Source organism: Folsomia candida, unplaced genomic scaffold (genome assembly GCF_002217175.1).
Source record: "Folsomia candida strain VU population unplaced genomic scaffold, ASM221717v1 Fcan01_Sc016, whole genome shotgun sequence".
Lineage (NCBI taxonomy): Eukaryota > Metazoa > Arthropoda > Collembola > Entomobryomorpha > Isotomidae > Folsomia > Folsomia candida.
Genome location: NW_019091208.1, coordinates 526,537 through 546,796, shown reverse-complemented (window position 1 = coordinate 546,796; position 20,260 = coordinate 526,537). Strand labels below are relative to the sequence as shown.

Genomic DNA, 20,260 nt, shown 5'->3' with positions numbered 1-20,260 from the left:
CCACTGACCCCCTGGGGAGGAATTCAATTGTACTTTGCGCAAGGCGTAAGCATAAATTTTGATTCAAAATCTAAGCTTAAGCATTGCGCAAATTACAATTGAATTCCTCCCCTGGATCGTAATGCACTGCCAATGAGTCATGCATACATATGTACATATCTATGAGTTACTGACATTACTCTAGATTTGTCGAATGAATCGAAGAAATTCAAAATTTCAAAAAGTTGAGATATCAATTGAATATTATCACACAAGTATCTGGGATCACAAAAATGTAAATTTTGCCAACATCCGACCAAACTAGGATTTTTGGCGAGGGTTTGAACAAGTTAAAACAGGGCTTTTTTCGTGTTTTTGGCACCTTTGAGTTGGTGTGGCGGGCGTAAGTGTGGTCATGGAGTCAAACCACTTAAGGGTTTTAGTACACTCATCGGACACTACCACATATCCAAAGCACATTAAGATCTTAGAGGTGCAGGAGCTGAAGCTTCCCTTCTTAGGATTAGTAGTAGTGCCATTATCAGACAAGTAAACAATGTTTTACTCATAAGTAGGGAAGAAGGCAGTTCATAAGAAAAGTTGGGACTATACTCAAGGGTAAAGAATCAAGATAGTGTCTCATTTTTTAAACTCACTGATATAATTATATTAAGCTTTAACTTCAACGAAAGTTCTTTTGCTTGCTAAAAAAAGTATACAATTTCCTTAGAAAATGATCACTATAAATATTCAAAAAGTGTTTCGGGGTCGTCCATACATTACGTAACGGAAGACGGGGGGAGATTGGGCCGTTATTCTCTTGGCTGGCACCCCAAGGCATCCTAGGTACGGCACTGGCTTCTGGAAGTATTTCAGATTATTCCGGAAATAAACGTAGCGAATAATTTAGATGCAATGACGTAGCACATGTTTATAAATCAAAGAATTACATATTTATTGTTTGTAAAAAATAATTTGTAAAAAAAAAATGTTTATAAAATTCTAACAAGAGTTTATTTATATCGCGATTACAACCTATTGTTGCTACGTAGTGTTGAAACACTACGTACTTTGAAACACATTTTTAGGTTGTGCGTTGTTTGTTTAGGTTGGTTTTCGGGGTTGCGTGAGCTATAAATTATGTTCGTTCCTTAATTAATAAATTTTGCTTGATTTTTCATTATATTTAATTTAAACGGTAAAAATTATGACAACCTACCAAATTGATATAAATAAATATTTACTAAATATGTACAGACTGTAAATTTCATTGCTTGGTGGCAACATCCTTCAGATAATTCTTGTAAAATTACAGCATTTTGAAAAAAATCTGTTTACACTTGATAAAATTTGCGTGCGCCTTACATACATATTTATTTTTATAAACTTAATTATATTTATTGCACATCAATCCATACTTAGACCTGAAGATGATCTGTGGAAAAATCTAACAGAATTGAGTAATAACGTATGATTGGACTAGAATATGTGCACATTGATTTATTTTTTCTCGACTAATTTTTAATATTTTTCCCTCATTTAAAAATATGATGAGAGTTCATCTTAAGTAACTAACTAGTCAAGAAATCGTGTTTGAATTGAGTAATATACATACGAATCAATGTGTCATACTTAAAGGAAGCGACACTTCTCACGTGGATTGTACCTGGCCCCGCGTGGGCAGTGAAATGCTTCGGAAAATTCTTTGAAGTTGCTTAACGTGCCTAAAACTCGGATGGATGAGGGACTGTGTACATCATATTTTACTTTATCACTGAGCAGAATGATTTCCGTTTCATCGTATTCAAACGCTTGGCACCATTCCTAAATACATTCAAACAGAAACAAATATTTTAGAAATAGGTACTCCAGCTCATACATAGCTGTTCACTCCCATTCATTTGACTGATATTGATTGACAGTGAATGAATATGAATTCCCTGTCGGTTGAATCAAAATGACAAATAATGGAGGTCGCCCAATGTATGCTCACAGATTTGGACCAAACTATTCTTGAGTCGTTTACAAAGATATCTTTATGCTCATTATAATTTAAGAAATCCTAAATACACATTTACCTGTGCCCAGGATATGAAAAATATTTGCTCCTTGGTAAATCGAGATGATTGTGGGGATTGGAATTTTCCGTGGGATTTATCCATGCCATTCTCCACCCAAGATTTGTACGCCATTTCCATCCCGATTATGTCGGCCACATTTTCTTCCAAGGTGAAATTTCCATTAATCCGGACACGGACTTTGTTCGGAAATTGTATTTCATAGCCGCTATACTGCTTTGAAACACAGTCTAATTTTTCTTGAAAGACGTCCTTCTTGATTTCGGAAGGTTTTGCAGTATTGCATATTTCCGTCTTATTTTCTGCAATAGGGAATAAACCGGTTTCGTAAAGTGAGCAAATTAGAGAAGTTCTTACATACTTATTTCACTCAAAAACTGAACCAATAATCTAAAAAGGCTAAATTATAAAAAAAATCTGGTAAATTTATTTGGAAACTCTGAAGTTTCTTAGGTCAGTTTCGCTGACCTAAGAATCGCTGACCGGGGAATGTGGGATTTTGAAATTCGCGATTTTTGCCTGACATAATTTATGGATGTTCCCTAACGCTGAACTTACAATGCGATGGTGTGAAGTGTAACCCTCCGATTTGGCTGAAATTTTGAAATTATGTGATCCATGTCAATACAGCCAAAGTTTCCTGTGGCAGCTTGTCCGACGGTATGAATTTGACAAAGTATTTGAAGTCAAAGTTAAAAAAATGGGCAATTTTTACCAGGCGAGAGAAGTAAACTAAACTTACATTCTTTTTCCTATCTGAAAATTGCAAATTTTTTACTTTGACCTCAAATATTTTGCCAAACTCCGACCATCGCACAAACTGCCTCAAGAAACTTTCGTTGTATTGACATGGACCACATAATTTCAAAATTTCAGCCAAATCGCAGAGTTACACTTCACAAAAGCGCGTTGTTAGTCCGGATGGTTTCCTTAATTTAGAATGTGGGCTCCATTTTTCAAAAGGGGAACATATTTATATAATTTTCAAGCCTTTATCGCTTTTTAATTAAACACTTACCCCGCATGACCTACGCTATTACCGCGTGACCCAGCTCGTGTCCCACGGTAACGCCTAACTTGGAATATTTGAAGACGTCCCAGAATCCGGGATGAAATCGGGGCATGTGCACGAACCCGGGTGAAATGACGACCATATCATTGACCGGGTAGTAGCTCGCATTCGCCAGTACACTCAAAATAACCTGGTGTCAATCCAGTGCGGTGTTGTCACATATAGACACCAAGGGGTGTTAATGCGGGCAATTAACACCGCGCGGTGTCTATATGTGACTTCACCGCGCTGGATTGACACCAGGTTATTTTGAGTGTAGGGTTTGTTTCGCCGCGGTTATCGTGTTCCCCAGGGCGGGCACTGATTCCAGGTAGTTATTAAATTTATCGACTTTTTCCAAATTTCCGAGTAAATCGTTTGAATCGAGGGGAAGATATGAGTACAAATTGTTGAGATAGTTCGGGTCGAGCAAGGCATCGGAACCGAATCCGATCCGGGTATTCATAGAAATTGGGGTTGGACTCCAGTCGGAGGCTGATTTGACCGATTGTTTAACCGTTTGAAGGACGCGGTTCGAAATTTCGGAAGCACTGGAAATAGTTTCGATGTCCATTTCCCGAACTAATTTTGCTGAAAGGAGTGGAAATTTGGAGTGGGTTAGTAAACTGCAGAGGGCTTCTTGCTTAGCGTGATCTGTGAAATATTTAAATAAACTATGTAACCTGGGATTAAATGATTGCCTAACTGGCCCGGTAAAAGCGAGCATTGCCATATCTGTTCACATTCATTCAATTATACCGAAATGAATGAACGCGTTAGTGAGTAATTTATTGAATGAATAATGAATGAATGAATAATTCAACATTTGAAGACCAATGAGTGTATTTTTCATTCACTCATTCTTTGACCTATTTGTGTTTCATACATGAGGCGAATGAATGAATGAGTAGCTTATTCATTGAATGAATAAATCAATTGAATTTCGAAGTGAAGGAATTTTAGAATGAAGGAAGAAAATTGAAAAGGTATGAGCATTGTACATAGCTCATCTTAATAAGTTTATACCAGAAATTTTTCTAACCTATTGTGAGTGACACGAGGCGGTCGTAGAGCCAATCGTAAATTGAGACATCCCTTTCCTGAGGATCATTTGGTTTTTGGAGGTAATTTCGTAAAGCTTTCCATCTCCAATTTGTGGTACAGGAAGTGTAAAACTGTTTCAATTTTCCTTCCGCGCCCGGGCTCGAGATTGGCATGGAATCTATGGGTAAATATGTAAATAGGCGTTGCAATTGCAATATAGTGGGTTCACACTTTAAATAAAACTAACAATGGAGGCGCAAACCATGTTCAGCCCAGATAATTTTTTGACCTTATTAGTTTGAAAGAACAAGTCTTTACAAACAACATTTGGCTCAGCACTTGGGCAGATGCGCAAATTTCAGCACGTTATGGGCGCCGCAAGTTCGCAAAAACGCACGAAGTTGAGCTCGCGCTGGGCATTGCCCGAAAAATCATGCGTTTTTGCGAACTTGCGGCGCCCATAACGTGCTGAAATTTGCGCATCTGCCCAAGTGCTGAACCAAATGTTGTTTGTAAAGACTTGTTCTTTCAAACTAATAAGGTCAAAAAATTATCTGGGCTGAACATGGTTTGCGCCTCCATTGTAAGTAAAATTTACTCAGGGTTGCATAAAAAAGGAGGATCACACAAGCAAAATGTAAAATTTAGTTACACAAATTTTGCACAACTTGAGACTAATTTTGCAAACTGGTTGGATAAATTTTACCTGGAGTAAATTTTACTTAGTTTTATTTAGTATTTATTATGGGAATTTGATAACGCATTATTTTCATAAATAATTTTCATACATAATTTCATACATAATTTTCATACATATATGACTTTTAAGAATTGATTTTAGTGTTTCACGCTTTACAAAAATTCCAAAAAATATTTAAATATGTATGTAACTTTTGTACTTGGATTTGTATCAGTTTTTTTTAGCAAATATGGGAAATATGCAATTTGGCGGAGTTACAAAGTTTTTATTGATAAGCATATTTCTGTACATGTGCACTTACCTAACAGAGCACTTATCGAGAGATGGTTCTCCTTGGTCCAATCGAATATTCGCGTCGCCTCCTTGGCCTTGGTCTCTTTTAAGGTGGCCACTCTCTCTTTAAACCAGCCTTGGCAGGCGTACTGTGTCAAAAAGTATGGAAATATTATTTTTAGGAAATCTTAAACTCGAAGTCACACTTGTATTTACTACTGGTTACAGTTTTTATGTATTTAGTAGGCAATTTATTTACAAAATTGTTATGAATACTACCAAATATTAATTTATTGCTGCATGAATAATTTGAAGCACTATTCATTTTTGACATTAACTTGATGCATGCGGTATACACTGCAAAACCCTTCTATTTATTCAATACGGGAAGTTAATTAGAGATAAAATGAATGAAAAATTAATGGCGAGTAGTGAATGAATATTTAGTTTCAAATTTTGAATAAATGAATAACTAATGGGAATTTTTTTTTCAATGAATGAATTTTGAATGACTTATGTAATATTGTTTGAACAGCTACAGGCATATGATGACCTGTAACTATTGATAAATGTAAATACCTTGTAAAAGTCCTCGCATTGTGGAAAAGATTCATCGATGGACGATTCAAAAAACAGGATTGCGTTTTCCAAAAAGGCCGAATTAGTTTGACCCGTCCCCTCAATTATTTCCTCCGAGTCGCACAGGAACAATAATTTATACGTGGTCACAAACGATAACAAAGTAGCGGAAGTAAGGACGAATAATTTCCAATTTTTCATGGTAAAAGTTTGCTAATATTTCAGGTTTAGGGTGATTTAAATTGATTTTTAGGTTTGAATTTTTACGACAATTTATAGCTTAATTTTTAGTGTTAAAATTCTAAAAATTCGTTTGAATCGAAACAAAAAAATTACGTGATTTGAAGAATTAAGCGTGCATTTATGTAGCTTTGAGGAAATTATAACTTTTCTGTCCTTATCTTCAGAGGTGTTAAGCTTGGGCTGGGTCAGCGTCAACTGGGACTAAATGTTTGAAGACGTTTCTTTTTATTTGTTGGACAAATGCGTACACAATTATGGTCTGTGCGTTAAAATTAGACCCTTTTGGGACGTATTGCATATGCAAAAGAATTTAAAAATACGTACCATATTTATTTTGGTATTGAATGGGCAACCTTTTTATCAACGAATGAATGACTCATCTCTAAAATGGTCAAAATCAACACATTACATATTAATTATTTCTCCGCTCTGGGAATTGATTGATAGGACTCGTTAAGTCATCTTTAAAATTTTAAAAAATAAGCACATTTTTTATAAGATCAGATCAATTTTAGATAATTTTTAATTTAGGTTTCCTTAGCTCTGGAAATTGATTTTAAATTTGTGAAAGATAAGTCTTAATTCAGTAAATTGTGTAATAGAATTAAGCTGAGTTTTTGACCGAGTTTCGATTAACCTCAATTTTTCTAAGGTTGAGATCTCGTCCTTCAAAAAGTGTCAAAATATATAGTTTAAATTCCAAAAAATTGAAAACTTCCTTCCATACAAATTTGGTGTCCTGAATCTTACACCAAATTTCCAGAGCTATGTAGAAATAAATTTAAAAAGATTTAAAATTGATCTGATTAAGTGGTCTGATCTTAATTAAAATGTGCTTATATATTTTTTACAATTTTAGAGATGAGTCACCCAGTCCTACGTACATATGTACGTTAAGGAGGTAGCGTGAGTCACCACGATTCGTGGAATGCTTTAAGATTATACATGCCTTGACTTTGACAGTGCTCACATCGTAAAGAAAGATTAAAGTGCAAATATTACTTTAGGGTTCATAAACACGCAGGGTTCTATTTTTTTTAAATAACAATCCAGTGGTTTCAGCCTGAAACTTTGAGGTTTTTTAGCAAATATAAATTCAACAAAAATGTTACAAATCCAAGCAAAAATAATTACATATTTACAAATTCTCCTTATCCAATGGGAACACTAATGTTCTACGTTATAAAAAAATGCGTATTTTTTTGACACAAAACTTCATTATCCTAATAAGCTTATCAAAAGTATATAAGTGTAGGCTACTCAAAAAGACCTGTCTACATTTTCGATTACGTAATTAGTATAAGGGCGTTATTAAAATTTGTCTCTGTTCCAAAATTATACTTTTTTATATCAACCGATGGTGTTGATTTATTCAGTATTTTTTAGTATTTCAAAATTATGGCTGTTATGTATGTATCTACTTAATTACCACTATTATTATTACAAATTAACTGAATTTTGATGACGCACTAAAATGCTAGTGGTAAAAACCAATGTCTTTTATTCATTTACAACATTAAAAACCCAAAAAGCCAATTAAACCCTGGGTCGATATGTACCTACAGTATAGGCGGAAGTCTTTCCACCCCCATTCTTTTTCACGTAAAGCGTTATATTGCTCGAGAAGCATGAAGTGATGAACTGTAATTTTGCACAATTACTTATCATGATCCAAGGTTTTCAGAACCATACTTTGGATAGCGGAGTGGCACAAACAACGACAGGGTGAAGTTATATCCAAAATTCGAACAGGAAAAAAGTCTTTCCACCTTCTGACTTTTTCGTTGTTTTTGTGTAGTTCTTAAAAATATTCTCGAAAATTGTGTTCCGTCCACCAGGCTACATATCGTTCTTTGTAAAATACCATTTGAACAATGTCCAACTTATTGCTTGTTGTCAACATTAGCTCATAATAGCCAGAAAATGCCTATGCTCCAACCGGGGGCAAAATGTCGTAAAATTTCATGATAATGTGCTTCGACACTAAAGAAGTTCTGATAAACTGCTCATGAAGAATGACACAATTGCCAGAATAGACCGGAAGCCCAAAAAATTAGGGATCGTGAAGAATTTACCTGCTTCTTGACGGCTAACGATCACACCCCCGTGGATGTGTCACGCCGTCTACTCCAATAGCCGGCGACTTTTTCGGTTACCTACGCTAAAAATCAACCTGGAATGAGGGAAGAATATGTTTTTCAAGTTTCTGTGCAAACTTTAAAGAATGGGACCCAAGAAGCAGAAGTTACCACCAAACTGTGCGGAAAAAGTCATTTGCCTCCTAGGCCCATATTGGTAGGGGTCTGAAATGGGCTCAAAACTAGCTAAGTTGGACCACGAAAGTCTTGAAACGCATGATCTGGAGCGACGAGACCAAAATCAACCTGTTTGGTGCAAGTTGGGCCGTTCGGGTCTGGTTACGACCATGAAATGCCGGCAAAACCAAGTACTGTACGCCAAACATTAAACATGGGGCTTGAAATCTAATTGGTTAGGCGTGTATTTCGTGGACGGGGGCCAGATATTTAGAGACCATTGCAGTAATCATTAACCCCAGCTAGCATTGCGACATTCTAGATTGTAATTGATAGGGAAGGAAAGAAATTAGCGTTGGAGCAACAATTTTATTTTCAAATTCGATGATCATCTTAAGTACACATCAAAATTATTGAAGAACTGGTTTACAACCAAGAAGATTGGACAGTTGAATTGCCCTCTACAATCACCCGACATAATGTTAGTGAAAATTTACAGTCAATTGTGCAGCCCAAAATTTGTCAGCGGAAGCTATCAAATCTGAAAGACCTCGACGACGCCATACAACTTGAATTGTAGGATTCAGTCACATCTCTCACCAGTTCATTTATTTAATCGATGCGAATAAGTGTCATTAGCTTCCCAAAGCATCACAGTTGACGTATCAAATGTTAATTTGAATGTTACTTAACAAGCAAAATTTTAAGCTAAACATTGCATTAAACTTTAATCTGGGTGGAAAGAATTTTTTCCTATTCAAATTTTGGTTGTAATTTCACTGTGTCGTTTCCTGTGCCACACCGTTATCCAAAGTATGGTTCTGAAGACCTTGCATCATGGTAAGTAATTGTGCAAAATTACAGTTCATGCCCTCAAGCTTCTCAAGCAATATAACGCTTTGAGTGAAAAAAGTATGGGGTGGAAAGACTTTCCGCCTATACTGTATATGCATGCACACTGATTCATATGTATGCACATGACTTACTTTACAAATGTGTACATATGTACTTAATTTCATAATTTGTTCTTTATGTCAAACGCGATGAAAATATTTGTATGGATTACTCACAAGTTACAGTTTTCAAGCAGATCTAACAATTGGAGTGGAGTCCCTGTTCAACCCAGTTAATTTTTTCGTTGAAAGGAGCAACCCTTTTGAAAACGGATTGGTCCGACACTTGCACAAATTCAGGGCGCTATGATCGCTCAAACTAAGCTGGTAAAAAATAATTTGGGTTGAAAATGGTTTATGCCCTCATTTGTAGTGCCATGTAATTGTCCACAAGCTCGGGGAACGTCCATATTTTACGTCATCGTTATAGTGGGTGGATGGTTTAGGTTGTTTTAGCTTTCACATGTTAAAATTTCATATCCCCTAAGGTATACGTTGGGTGAGTGGTTGCTAACATCGAAAAGTTTTGATGACGTACTGTACGGATGACCCTGTCAACGTTTTCGAAAATGTATAAGTTAAAATAGACATCTCACTTTTAAATGTTTGCTTATATTTTGAAATTTTACTTATGCATAAATATGTACATAAATACATATATTTTTCTTGTCTTGGTTAGTCATCAGTATGGGGCAGTGCATAAGGTTTGTAATCGATTTTTGGAGCATTTAACCCTCACCCCAAGGTGTAACCTACGTGCCCCATATTAACACAAAAAGGATTAGATGCCTTGACCCCTAAGCTAGTTAAATTGTTCACATGCTTTTTGCACAGTCCTTCTGTAAATGCATGAAAACTTGGATTATACATACATCATGTATGATTCATACATGCTTTTATTATCTCCCTGTAATCTTACGATTAGTTACATCGCATGGTGTCAATAAAATTCTAACAAGAGTTTTATTTAGATATCAATTACAACCTATTTGTGCTACCTACATAGTGGTGGAATTTTAGCTCAGATACGCATTATTAAGCATGCTGATGTAGATACACAAATCCAAAGATCAGATTATGGAAACGAAACCAATTAAAAAGATATAAGACAATGTTCTCTTACATACGTGCATCGCTATACATCACTTAAGCTGAGCTGGTTGCTCGGGTTGGGCGGTTTGACAGCGTTGTGTGGATTTCGTTGGCTATGTGGTTATTTGAGCTGTACGTGAAGCAGAAACTCTTCTATACGATTGACTTGCTTGGTAAAGTATTCATCATACAATTTTCTTATTTCGCCAACGTAGTTGTTGTACAGATTTTTCCCATCGTCATCACTATCATAGTATTCATGGTGTACCGCAATACGAGCGTAAAATTCCCGACTTTCGAGTCCATCTTTTCCATGATACGTGCTGTCAATCACTTGCTCTGATGCATATTTAGTCGCAATTCTAAGGGTTCCGACCACTTTAATAGCGTCCGAAAGCAATGCGCCCAAGTCTTCCCCCGTGTGCCTAACTGCTTTAATCCGCTCCGACACGACGGTTTCCCTATACTCGATTATATATTCCTTTAAGTTTTCCAGTTTTTGAACCAGCTCGGTCTTCAATTCGGGTACCATGAGTACAGAACAAATACAGAAGTCGATGTAAAAGCTCACAAATTGGACAAAGTAGGGGGCGAAGACCATCTTGTTAAGGTAATAAATCTTCATGTTTGTGAAAGCGTTATAAATTTCGTGCAGTTTAAATTTGCACGACATTACTGTGTTTCGCCTATACTCCTCGGATAATGTTGGGTTCTCAAGTTGCTGAAATTCTTCTGTAATCGTTTTGACATCCTTGCTGATGAACTCCATCCAGTCAGACACTCTTTTCCGTTCAATTTTGCCCTCCACTTCTTTAATCGCAACCATGACGTCGTTCGGTTGCAAAAAGAACGCCCCCATTTGTACAGCCGCGTTCACCACGACATCGGAAACTGGGATGAACAAACTCACCGCTTTTCCACTTAAAGGAAGCCCTTTTTTCAGAAGTTCCCAGAAAATAGAGGTATGTGATGGTTTATCTTGCGCCTTCAGACCAGCCGGAAATGATGGGAAAGACAAGAGTGGAATTGGCTTGCCATGTTCTTCCAAATTTTTTATGTCTTCCATGGTACCCAGTCTACTTTTCTCTAAAAGTATGGCTAACCATTCATGTTCAATTTTGCGAAGTAAATACGTTTTGTCCTCCAGTTCGCAATTTTTCAACAGGATGCGAAACAGTGCATCTGCATCCTTATCGTCGAGAGGTTCCTGACAGCATTTTTTAAGAAGAATGGCAAAAAATCCAGGTTCATCCCTACAGTACAGTATGCATTTATTCGAAAATATGTTGACAAATGCATCCCTATCCTTGACATCCATAGTCCCTTGTTCGCATTTTTTCAAAAGCATGCGGCAATATCCATCTTCGTCCGTATCGACAATTGTCTCACGTTCGAATTGTTTCAAAACTATGCTGAAGATTTCATCCGTACCCTTGCGGACGAGCTGATCATTAATCTTAAGGTAGTAACGGGTTTTTCCATCGGCAAGAATGCAGTATTTGCTGGCTTCGTCTATCAGGAGAATGGTTTCAATAAATCGTTGCCGGCCCTTTTCTTTTTTTGATTCGAGGTAAAGTAGATAATTTCGGAATCCCATATTTTAATATATCTCTCCTTGTAACGTGTAATGGAGTATTTTAAAACACACCCTTCATACAGACATTTTGAAGACGGGTTTGACCTTGAAGCCATTTATGTACGTAGTATCTATTCACATGCATAGAGGAAATTATTAATAAATGTTTTATCGCTAAATATGCACGAAAACAATACGTCGCACTAAATCATAAAAGACCTAAGGAGGGGAGCTTGCGAGGTTGATAATAACAGATCTTGATGCCCTTCGCATATGTGGTAGTGTCCTATGAGTGTACTAAAACCCGGAAGTGGTTTGACTCCATGGCCACATTTACGCCCGCCACACCCACTCAAAAATGCCCAAAAAATGCTTTCAATCGAGTTTTCACTCACTCGAATCCACCCCAAAAATTCAATTTTACTCGGATTTTGAAATTTCTTTCACCATTACAATCCCAGATAGTTGCTTTCTTCAATCCAATATCAAACTCAATTTTGCTGATGATTATATCGCTGGCATAATTTGCGTTGTTGATTACTACAACAATGCTCATTCAGAATTTTATATTTTAAAAAAACTAAAAATTTCTAAACAATTGAGTTTGATATTGGATTGAAGAAAGCAACTATCTGGGAGTGTAATGGTGAAAGAAATTTCAAAATCCGAGTAAAATTGAATTTTTGGGGTGGATTCGAGTGAGTGAAAACTCGATTGAAAGCATTTTTTGGGCATTTTTGAGTGGGTGTGGCGGGCGTAAATGTGGCCATGGAGTCAAACCACTTCTGGGTTTTAGTACACTCATAGGACACTACCACATATCCAAAGGGCATCAAGATCTGTTATTATCAACCTCGCAAGCTCCCCTCCTAAGTGCAGTCGGTGTTTAATTAAGAAACGACCGAAGTGCAGTCGATGCTCAATTCAGAAAAGACCTAAGTGTACAGAAAAAAATAAAAAGACCTATGTATGTGCAAGTATGTATTTACTTATTCATATATGTATGTATTTATATTTATATTTATATTATATTTATATTTATATGTATGTATTTATACTTATTTATATAAGTATGTATTTGCTTACTCATATATATGAAAAATCGTTTTGGCAAGCTATAGACATAAGTAAATACATACTTGCACATAAGTCTTCTTTTACTTATTTCTGTGCACTTAGGTCTTTTCTGAATAAAGCATCGACTGCACTTAGGTCTTTTATCAATTAGTACGACGAATAGGTACTTACCAAAATTGGTTTGATCGGGTTTTCAATTGTAAAATACCAGCCCGCTTTGGAGTAGCTATACATAGTGGGGTCATAAGTTCTCGTGAATGCATTTCCGGTAATAAATCCCAAAGTATTAGAGCTATCTGTTCGAAATTTTTATGGATTAACAAGGTATTAATATTGTTTAGAAATCATAACTTCTTTGTCAAGATTTCGTCCACGGGCAATTAGACAAGACATAACTCGTGACGGCCACAGGTTGATCGTGGTACGCGCCAATTTTCGTGCAAAAAGTATTTCAGACTTTTCACCGTTGGCAAAAAATTTAATAGAAAAAAAGGCCAGATATTTGTTGTACAGAAGTCTGACATCCGTTTAAGTATGCGGAAGTCAATACGAAGTCATCACCGTGGTGTGCATGGGAGCAAGTTGGCTGGAGAAATGAAATCTCTGTTTTTTACCGCAAAGGGTACAAGTTGAAGCCAAGAATTATTTTCAGAGTGTCCTAAAGCCAAACGTTAATAACCTGAACCCTGGACCCTCCGAAAATCGACATTGGACCTTTCAACAAGACCCTGTTCCTGCGCAAGGTGCAAAATTGTCCAAAACTGGCTTCAGACGAATTTTCATGACTTTTTTTCATCCGTAGAACGGTGCTCAGTATCTGCAGACCTTAATCCCCTAAATTATGACTGGTGGTGAAAATTATAGGTACAAGTATGCTCTAAATTTCACCCAAGTGTGGAAGGTCGCACTTACTGAAGATCTGGCGCTTTTCCCTGGAAATCCGTGCGTGCCGCGATCGAGCAGTTTTCGCCACGACTTATGTCTTGTGTACAAGCCCGTGGAGGAAATTGTGAAAACGAAGTTATGATTTCTAAACAAGATTAATACCTTGTTCATCCACAAAAATTTCTATCAGATAGCTCTAATACTTTGGGCTTTATCACCGGAAATGCATTCACGGGAACTTATGGTCGGACTATGTACATATGTATGTATGCAACTTATCCTTAAGAAGAATGCGTCCACGTCAGCTTGCTGATCGGTCGCTAAATTGATGGAACAATTAATTCGTGCATTTCCAAACTTATCTAAAGATAAAAAATTGAGTTACAATTACTGTACGTATGTTATAGCTTTTTAAATTTCGAATCGCGCTCCACAATAATCTGAAAAACAGAAAATTTTGATTTTCAGTCTGTACTATAAACAAGTCCACGCGGCGTTAACAAAATTCTGAGTGGTTAACAAAATTTTACATTAATTTCAAAATTATGAATTGGCAACAGGACATATCAGGAATCCGTTGTAACATTAACATAAACTAATTACTCATATTCTAATTTAGATTTCGTTCAAATTTTGTTACAAAATGTTACAAATGTGGTCCCAAAAATTAAGGCTATAGCTGGTTGCTAACAACATTCCCAGTGGGTTTAACGATTGGGAATAAGGTACGGATTGTATCTAGCGATTCCGCTAGATCACCAGACCTATGGATTAGCTTAAAATGCTAACCAACATTACATAATTCGATCGTGACATACTAATACGGAAAACGCAATCATTTTGCAAAATTCAACATATAAGAAAATTGGGGTCCGAAATTGAGGCAGCGGCCAAATTCTAGTATAAAATAGTTTTTAAAATTATTTCCCGCGATATTTGACCAAAAGTTGGACTAGTTTGAGTCAAAATCCAAAATTTGCAAAAAATTCGCACATTTTGGCTCAGATCTCGAAAACCACCAATCTACGCCCCCAATATTATTACAGATTCTTCATGTACACAAAATTACGAAAATTTTAAGCTATTAAACTTGAAAATCGTCCGAGGGCGAAAAAATACTATTTCATTGTATATATCTATCTTAACTATCTTAAAAAGCGTGCAATTATGTAAATTAATCTGATAGCTCCTATTGTTACTCTCTAAAGAAATTATTTTTTCACCCAAAACGAAATGAGTTTACCCATTTTGCACATATGTACTTGATGAATAATACGATTATGTAAATACCTGATTTTTATTGAATTACATCCAATCGAAAGGTGACACGCGTTGCAATTTTCTCCAAGTTATTTTTCTGCTAAAGGAAGGCTTTGCAAGATGATAAGTTTCTTTAATTAAATCCGAGGATAAGTGCAGACCAACAATTTGCCAAAATGGCAGCAGCTTTTTGCAACGTGGCATGAATGATTACTGAGAAATGCGAAGATTATGCAGTGTGATCATATTACTCAGTAACATGATTAAGTTTTAAGTTATAAACAGCATTAAGTTTTGCCTGGAATCGAGAAATTTGTGTGCGTATGAAGTTGTTCGGGGACGTTCATAAAGCATGTAACGAGTAAGGAGGGGGGGGGATGGTGGGTTGAAGGCTGCCATTGTATCGTGCCCATTTATGAGACACATTTTGAAGTTGGACTAGAAAAAATCGAAAGCTTTGCGTGACATAATTTATGAAGGTCCCCTTATTTACATTCGCGATCCATTCAAATACAATTAACCTCATGACCTGGTCAGGCCCCGTTTTAAGTATAGGCGAGCTAGGCAACCGCCTAGGGCGCCAGATTTTTGAGGGGCACCAGCCGGCGCCCCTGTACACTAGATAAAAACAACTTTGCGAAATTTTATAATTTGTCGTGGAAAATAGATTAAAAAATCGACTTTCACTTGAATCTGTACTACAAAATTTTATTTGTAACTATTATTAAGAAATTTTAACTTGAAAATCCTGCCAGCTAAACTATCCATTTAACATAATAAATTACAATTTCTTCGTAACACTTACAATGCAGAAGTGTGAAGCGGTTACTTCCAATCTTGGGCGGACAATTTAGATTGCTCAGGCTCGGAAATTAGCACATATTTATACTTTTGCGTTTTCTTTAATGCAATTATTTCCAATTTTTTAATAATTTGGCAGGCAAAATATAAATTTTTTAAAACTCTCTAACTTTTCAAATTTTAACCCGATTTAAAAAAGATGCACAACTTTTGCTTAGAATTGCTTCTCTGAAATTATAAAATCCGTTTTTTAAAAACTTGTAATTTAAACAAAATTAGCAATTTGCGTCTTCAAAGATTATCAACTTTGTGAAATTACAAAAAAATATTGTTTATAATTTCGATTATCATAAAGTAATTCGAAGCAAAATTGTGCTGCATTTTTTAAATCGGGTAAAATTGGTAAAATGCCTGCGTTTTGAAAAATCCGTATATTGGGTGTAATTTTAGTCTAAAATTCTGCCACATTCGTAATCCCGCAGATTCTACAAAACTAAAAAATGTGTCTACTAAGTAGACACATTTTATAAGTAAGTAGAAAATTGATTAAGTAGACTCTACTTATTTCTGAGTGTGAGCAATTTAAGCTTACAATGAGGTGTGAGGTCGTTATGGCCGATATCGACCGGACAAATTTTAAATTTTTCACGCTCAAAATTAAGTGGACCCGTATTTTTGCGTTTTCCTGAATGGGCATTTTTACACCCGTGGCGGAATTTTCAAAAAAAAATGCAGCAAAAATCTGTATTTTTTAGAACGCTGTCACTTTTCGAATTTTAACCCGATTTCAAAAGTGAAACACAATTTTTGCTCAGAATAACTTCCCTGAAATTATAAAAATTCATAAAAAACAATTTTTTAGCATTTTATAAAATTCAGAAGTGGCACAAAAATATCAAATTTTTAAAATTTTAAAAAATTCCTCTTATTTTTGAGCGTCCACTTATTTTTGAGCGTGAACAATTTGAAATTTGTCCGGTCGATATCGGCAAAAATCATTTCATACCTCATTATGAGTCACGCCAACCTCGGAGATAAGCATGTTACACCCCACCATTGTTAGTGCGATTTTAATTTTGAATATGCAAAGCTAAAAAAAATGATAAATCTTAATGAGGCTTCTGTGCCATATTAATATTCAATTATTTTTTTAGGAATTAAAAATATTTTATTAAACTTATATAAAAAATGATGATTTGTGTAAATGTAATTAGTGCAAAGTGCAATTTTGTGTACGATTATATGTAGTAAGCTCAAGTAAAAGGGTTTTCGAGCGTCAGCAGTGTGAGGACGTAGGGGCGCCATTATTTTTTTGCCTAGGGCGCCACATTGCCTAGAACGGGGCCTGGACCTGGTGACATTCTGCTCCATGGTGATATGTATCAGAGTGGGAAGAGATATCTCTCTTTCCTATAAGTTTGTATGCAAGTCGAGAAAACTTTATACACTCTAAATAAAATTTGTGCTAAATTTGCGTAAAGTTGGGTAAAAAAAGACGATCGTCTTTTTTTACATTCGTGTCATCGATGACACGAATAAGAAGGTAAAATTTGCCCAACTTGTGTCAAATGTTTTCTACAATTGCGCAAATTTGATCCGATTGTTGTGTCATCCTGTTTTTTCACTCAGCATTGGGCAAATTTGGCACAACTTTTATTTAGAGTGCACTAAGATTTTGGTAGTCGTGGTAAGCATAGGATGATAAGTTCATATTACTTACTACGCACTGGCCCGATTATAATGCTTGTAAGTCACAAACCCCTTGTATTTAAATATGAAGATGTATCCTTGTACGAATGTGACGGTGTATTCAAACCGTACATATTTGTACAAAATGGCACGCATATTGTATTAGCACTGTTTGTTCTGCTGAGAGAGTTGGAATCCATCGCCGATTTACACTACCTAAATTATTTAATACGAGTATAATTTATTATATTTTGGAGTAAAAAATCATCCAATTTTCCTAATTCCAGGCACAGAATTGAATGATTTTTACGCCAAATAAACAAATACACTTGTATTAAATAATTTAGCTATGGTTCATCTATTAAAAATCATTTTTTCTAAAAAATTATTTGCTGCATGCTATAATTAAGTATTATGCATTTTGAATTTAAGCCGTTTTTTTCAATTCGTCACATATTTTCAAAACTAAAAACGTTTTGAAAACTTTGAACCGTTGAGACGAACTAGGCCCGTTGATAGGAAAATCAACAAAATGTGAGGTACATATTTATATTTATTGCACATCGATACATACATAAATGGTCCTGAACATTACAAATATGTATATGTGTACACAAATCTAGCAAAATTAAGTAATAACGTGTTTATGTATATTTGTACGGCTACATATATGCATTTATGTATCTATTTTTTAAATCAACAAATATGGCAAACTTAAAAGAACCGACACTTCTCACTTGGATTGTACCTGGTCTCGCGTGGGCAGAGAAATGCGTCCGAAAACTCTTTAAAGTTGCTTAGCGTCCCTAAAACTCGGATCGATGCGGGGCTGTGTTCATCTGTTTGTGCTTGATCCCTGAACAGGATTGTTTCCACCGCATCATCCCTAAATGCTTGACACCATTCCTAAATATGCACATATGTAAATATAAATAGAATTTAGAGATCCATTAACTGCTAGAACAGCGGCGTAGCCAGGATTGGGCCTTGGGGGGGGGGCCCAGCCAAAAAAAATTGGATTACCCTTTTTAGGCTTAAAATTTCTACGTTCACTCACTCACACCGTTTTAACATAGGGAATGGATACATAGTTACACATATCTTTAAGTATTACAAACCGCTAGCTTTAGCATGCCATATACACTGCCTGACCAACCAACTCCTCAAACATGTATTTTATCTGTAGGAAATATGGTGTATCTAGATAATTCATCCCAGTGGTTTTCTTATGACAAAAAAATCGGAGCAAACATTAACGAGGGTCTGCAAATTTGGGCTAAAGTGGTGTACCAAGTGGCTTTCACGCAAAGCGTGACACCTCAAGCGGTAGTGACCAGTTAAAAAATAAACCTTGTGTTCCTTGGATAGCAAACCTGTTGTGCTGCACAACAGTTTGCTATCCAATTTTAATTCACAACTTGCATTAATAGAAAAATTGTACGAAAAAATCCGGGCATCATGAACGCCTTAATAATAAAATTTTAAAGATTATTCAAATATCAAACCAGTCTCTACTTGAGAAAAAATTGCCAAAGGTCATCAACAAAGGGCTTAGAGCATGATCGGAATAATTGATCCAAAGATTAAGGACTAATATAGAGGGTGTAAATTTATTCAGATAACATTCATTTTTGGCTTCCGCTAGAGACAATATCAGTTATAACTATTAATCCCGTTAATGTTTTTCGTTGACATTTTTACCATGGGTAGAATGAAGATAAATTCTAATTAAAATCACCAAAGCCTTGAGATGCAGGTCCTAGAAGCGGGAAATGTTAATTAAAAATTAAAATCACTCAAAATTCGGATGCGCCAGAAAAAGTTCGTAGCAATGCATGAAGAATAATTTTTCCAAGGGTGTAAAATGACCTGCACAATTCAAAATAGAGATGCGTCGAGCAGCGGTTTTCAAAAGCTCGGATCGCAAAATCTCAAAACAAGCTCGACGCAGGAAAAACTCGAACAAGCTCGGCTCGTTAAAGCTTGACTTGAGAAAATCTTGGCTCGTTCAGCTTAGTTGAACCAAGCCGAGCTTGATCAAGCGCTGCTAACTTGAGGGTTTCTTGTGATATACTCCATACCCTAAATAAATTCAACGTGAATATTTATCGTTGTATTGAGGTAATTAAGTAGTACATTAAGAACTTTGGGTTTCCTGCTGGACATATAACTATTTAACTCCAACTTTAACAACAGCCCAGAAATAAATTTTAAACAAATGGTTTGCAGATGAAGGAAATATTTTACACGCTAGATTATTCAGTTTTCGTGTAAACAGGTTAAATATTAAGGTGAAGAGGGGAAGAGTAGTTTGAACTACACGGGTACAAATTTTATACTTCACCCCACTTGAAATTTTATAAAACAACGAGCTCTTGGAAAGTTCGGTTCGACCCAAAAGAAGCCTGGCTCGTAGCTCGACTCAGGAAAACCTCAGCTAGCTCAAGCTCAATTAAACTCGGGATCACCCAGCAGGAACAAGCTCGGTTCAACTGAGCATTTGGCTCACCACTAGTCCAAAATTGTCTCACCTACCAGAAAAAGACTAACTGTTCTCAAATTTCATGGCATACTGACTTCAACTAGTTAGTTTTAGTAACTTAAAGTTCTTGTCCAAATTATGAAAGGGAGTAATACCTGCAGTTTCGAAAAATAAACTTTTTCTTTACAGTGAATAATGTTACCGGATTATGTAGATTTACACCCTTTGCATGTCTCATAGAAATCTTGGCGACGAAGCTTACAATATTTTTTACTGAAAAAGTGACGAACATTTGAACGAAAA

At 36.0% G+C, this 20,260-nt stretch overlaps 1 protein-coding gene across 6 annotated transcripts; it reads right to left on the bottom strand.

Moving 5' to 3' along the window:
- Window positions 1-970: 970 nt before the first annotated feature.
- On the bottom strand, window positions 971-15,196 carry LOC110856636. Of its 6 annotated transcripts, XR_004836339.1 has the most exons (8): window positions 13,012-13,140; window positions 9,273-11,894; window positions 6,272-6,329; window positions 5,705-6,148; window positions 5,154-5,274; window positions 4,151-4,330; window positions 3,370-3,762; window positions 3,076-3,248 (listed from the first exon to the last, which is right to left on the bottom strand). XR_004836339.1 is itself a non-coding variant. In XM_035857129.1 (5 exons), exon 5 carries the CDS (start codon window positions 11,782-11,784, stop codon window positions 10,309-10,311), a length of 1,476 nt encoding a protein of 491 aa, XP_035713022.1. In that variant the 5' UTR covers window positions 11,785-11,894; window positions 13,012-13,066; window positions 13,984-14,045; window positions 14,111-14,165; window positions 15,016-15,196; the 3' UTR covers window positions 9,958-10,308. The 6 variants fall into 6 exon arrangements, 3 of the variants coding, with proteins under 3 accessions (XP_035713022.1, XP_035713021.1, XP_035713023.1); XR_004836340.1 differs by lacking the exons at window positions 9,273-11,894; window positions 13,012-13,140 and adding exons at window positions 971-1,803; window positions 2,058-2,359 and having other exon boundaries at window positions 5,705-7,576; XR_004836338.1 differs by having other exon boundaries at window positions 5,705-6,329.
- Between the last annotated feature and the right edge of the window lie 5,064 nt (window positions 15,197-20,260).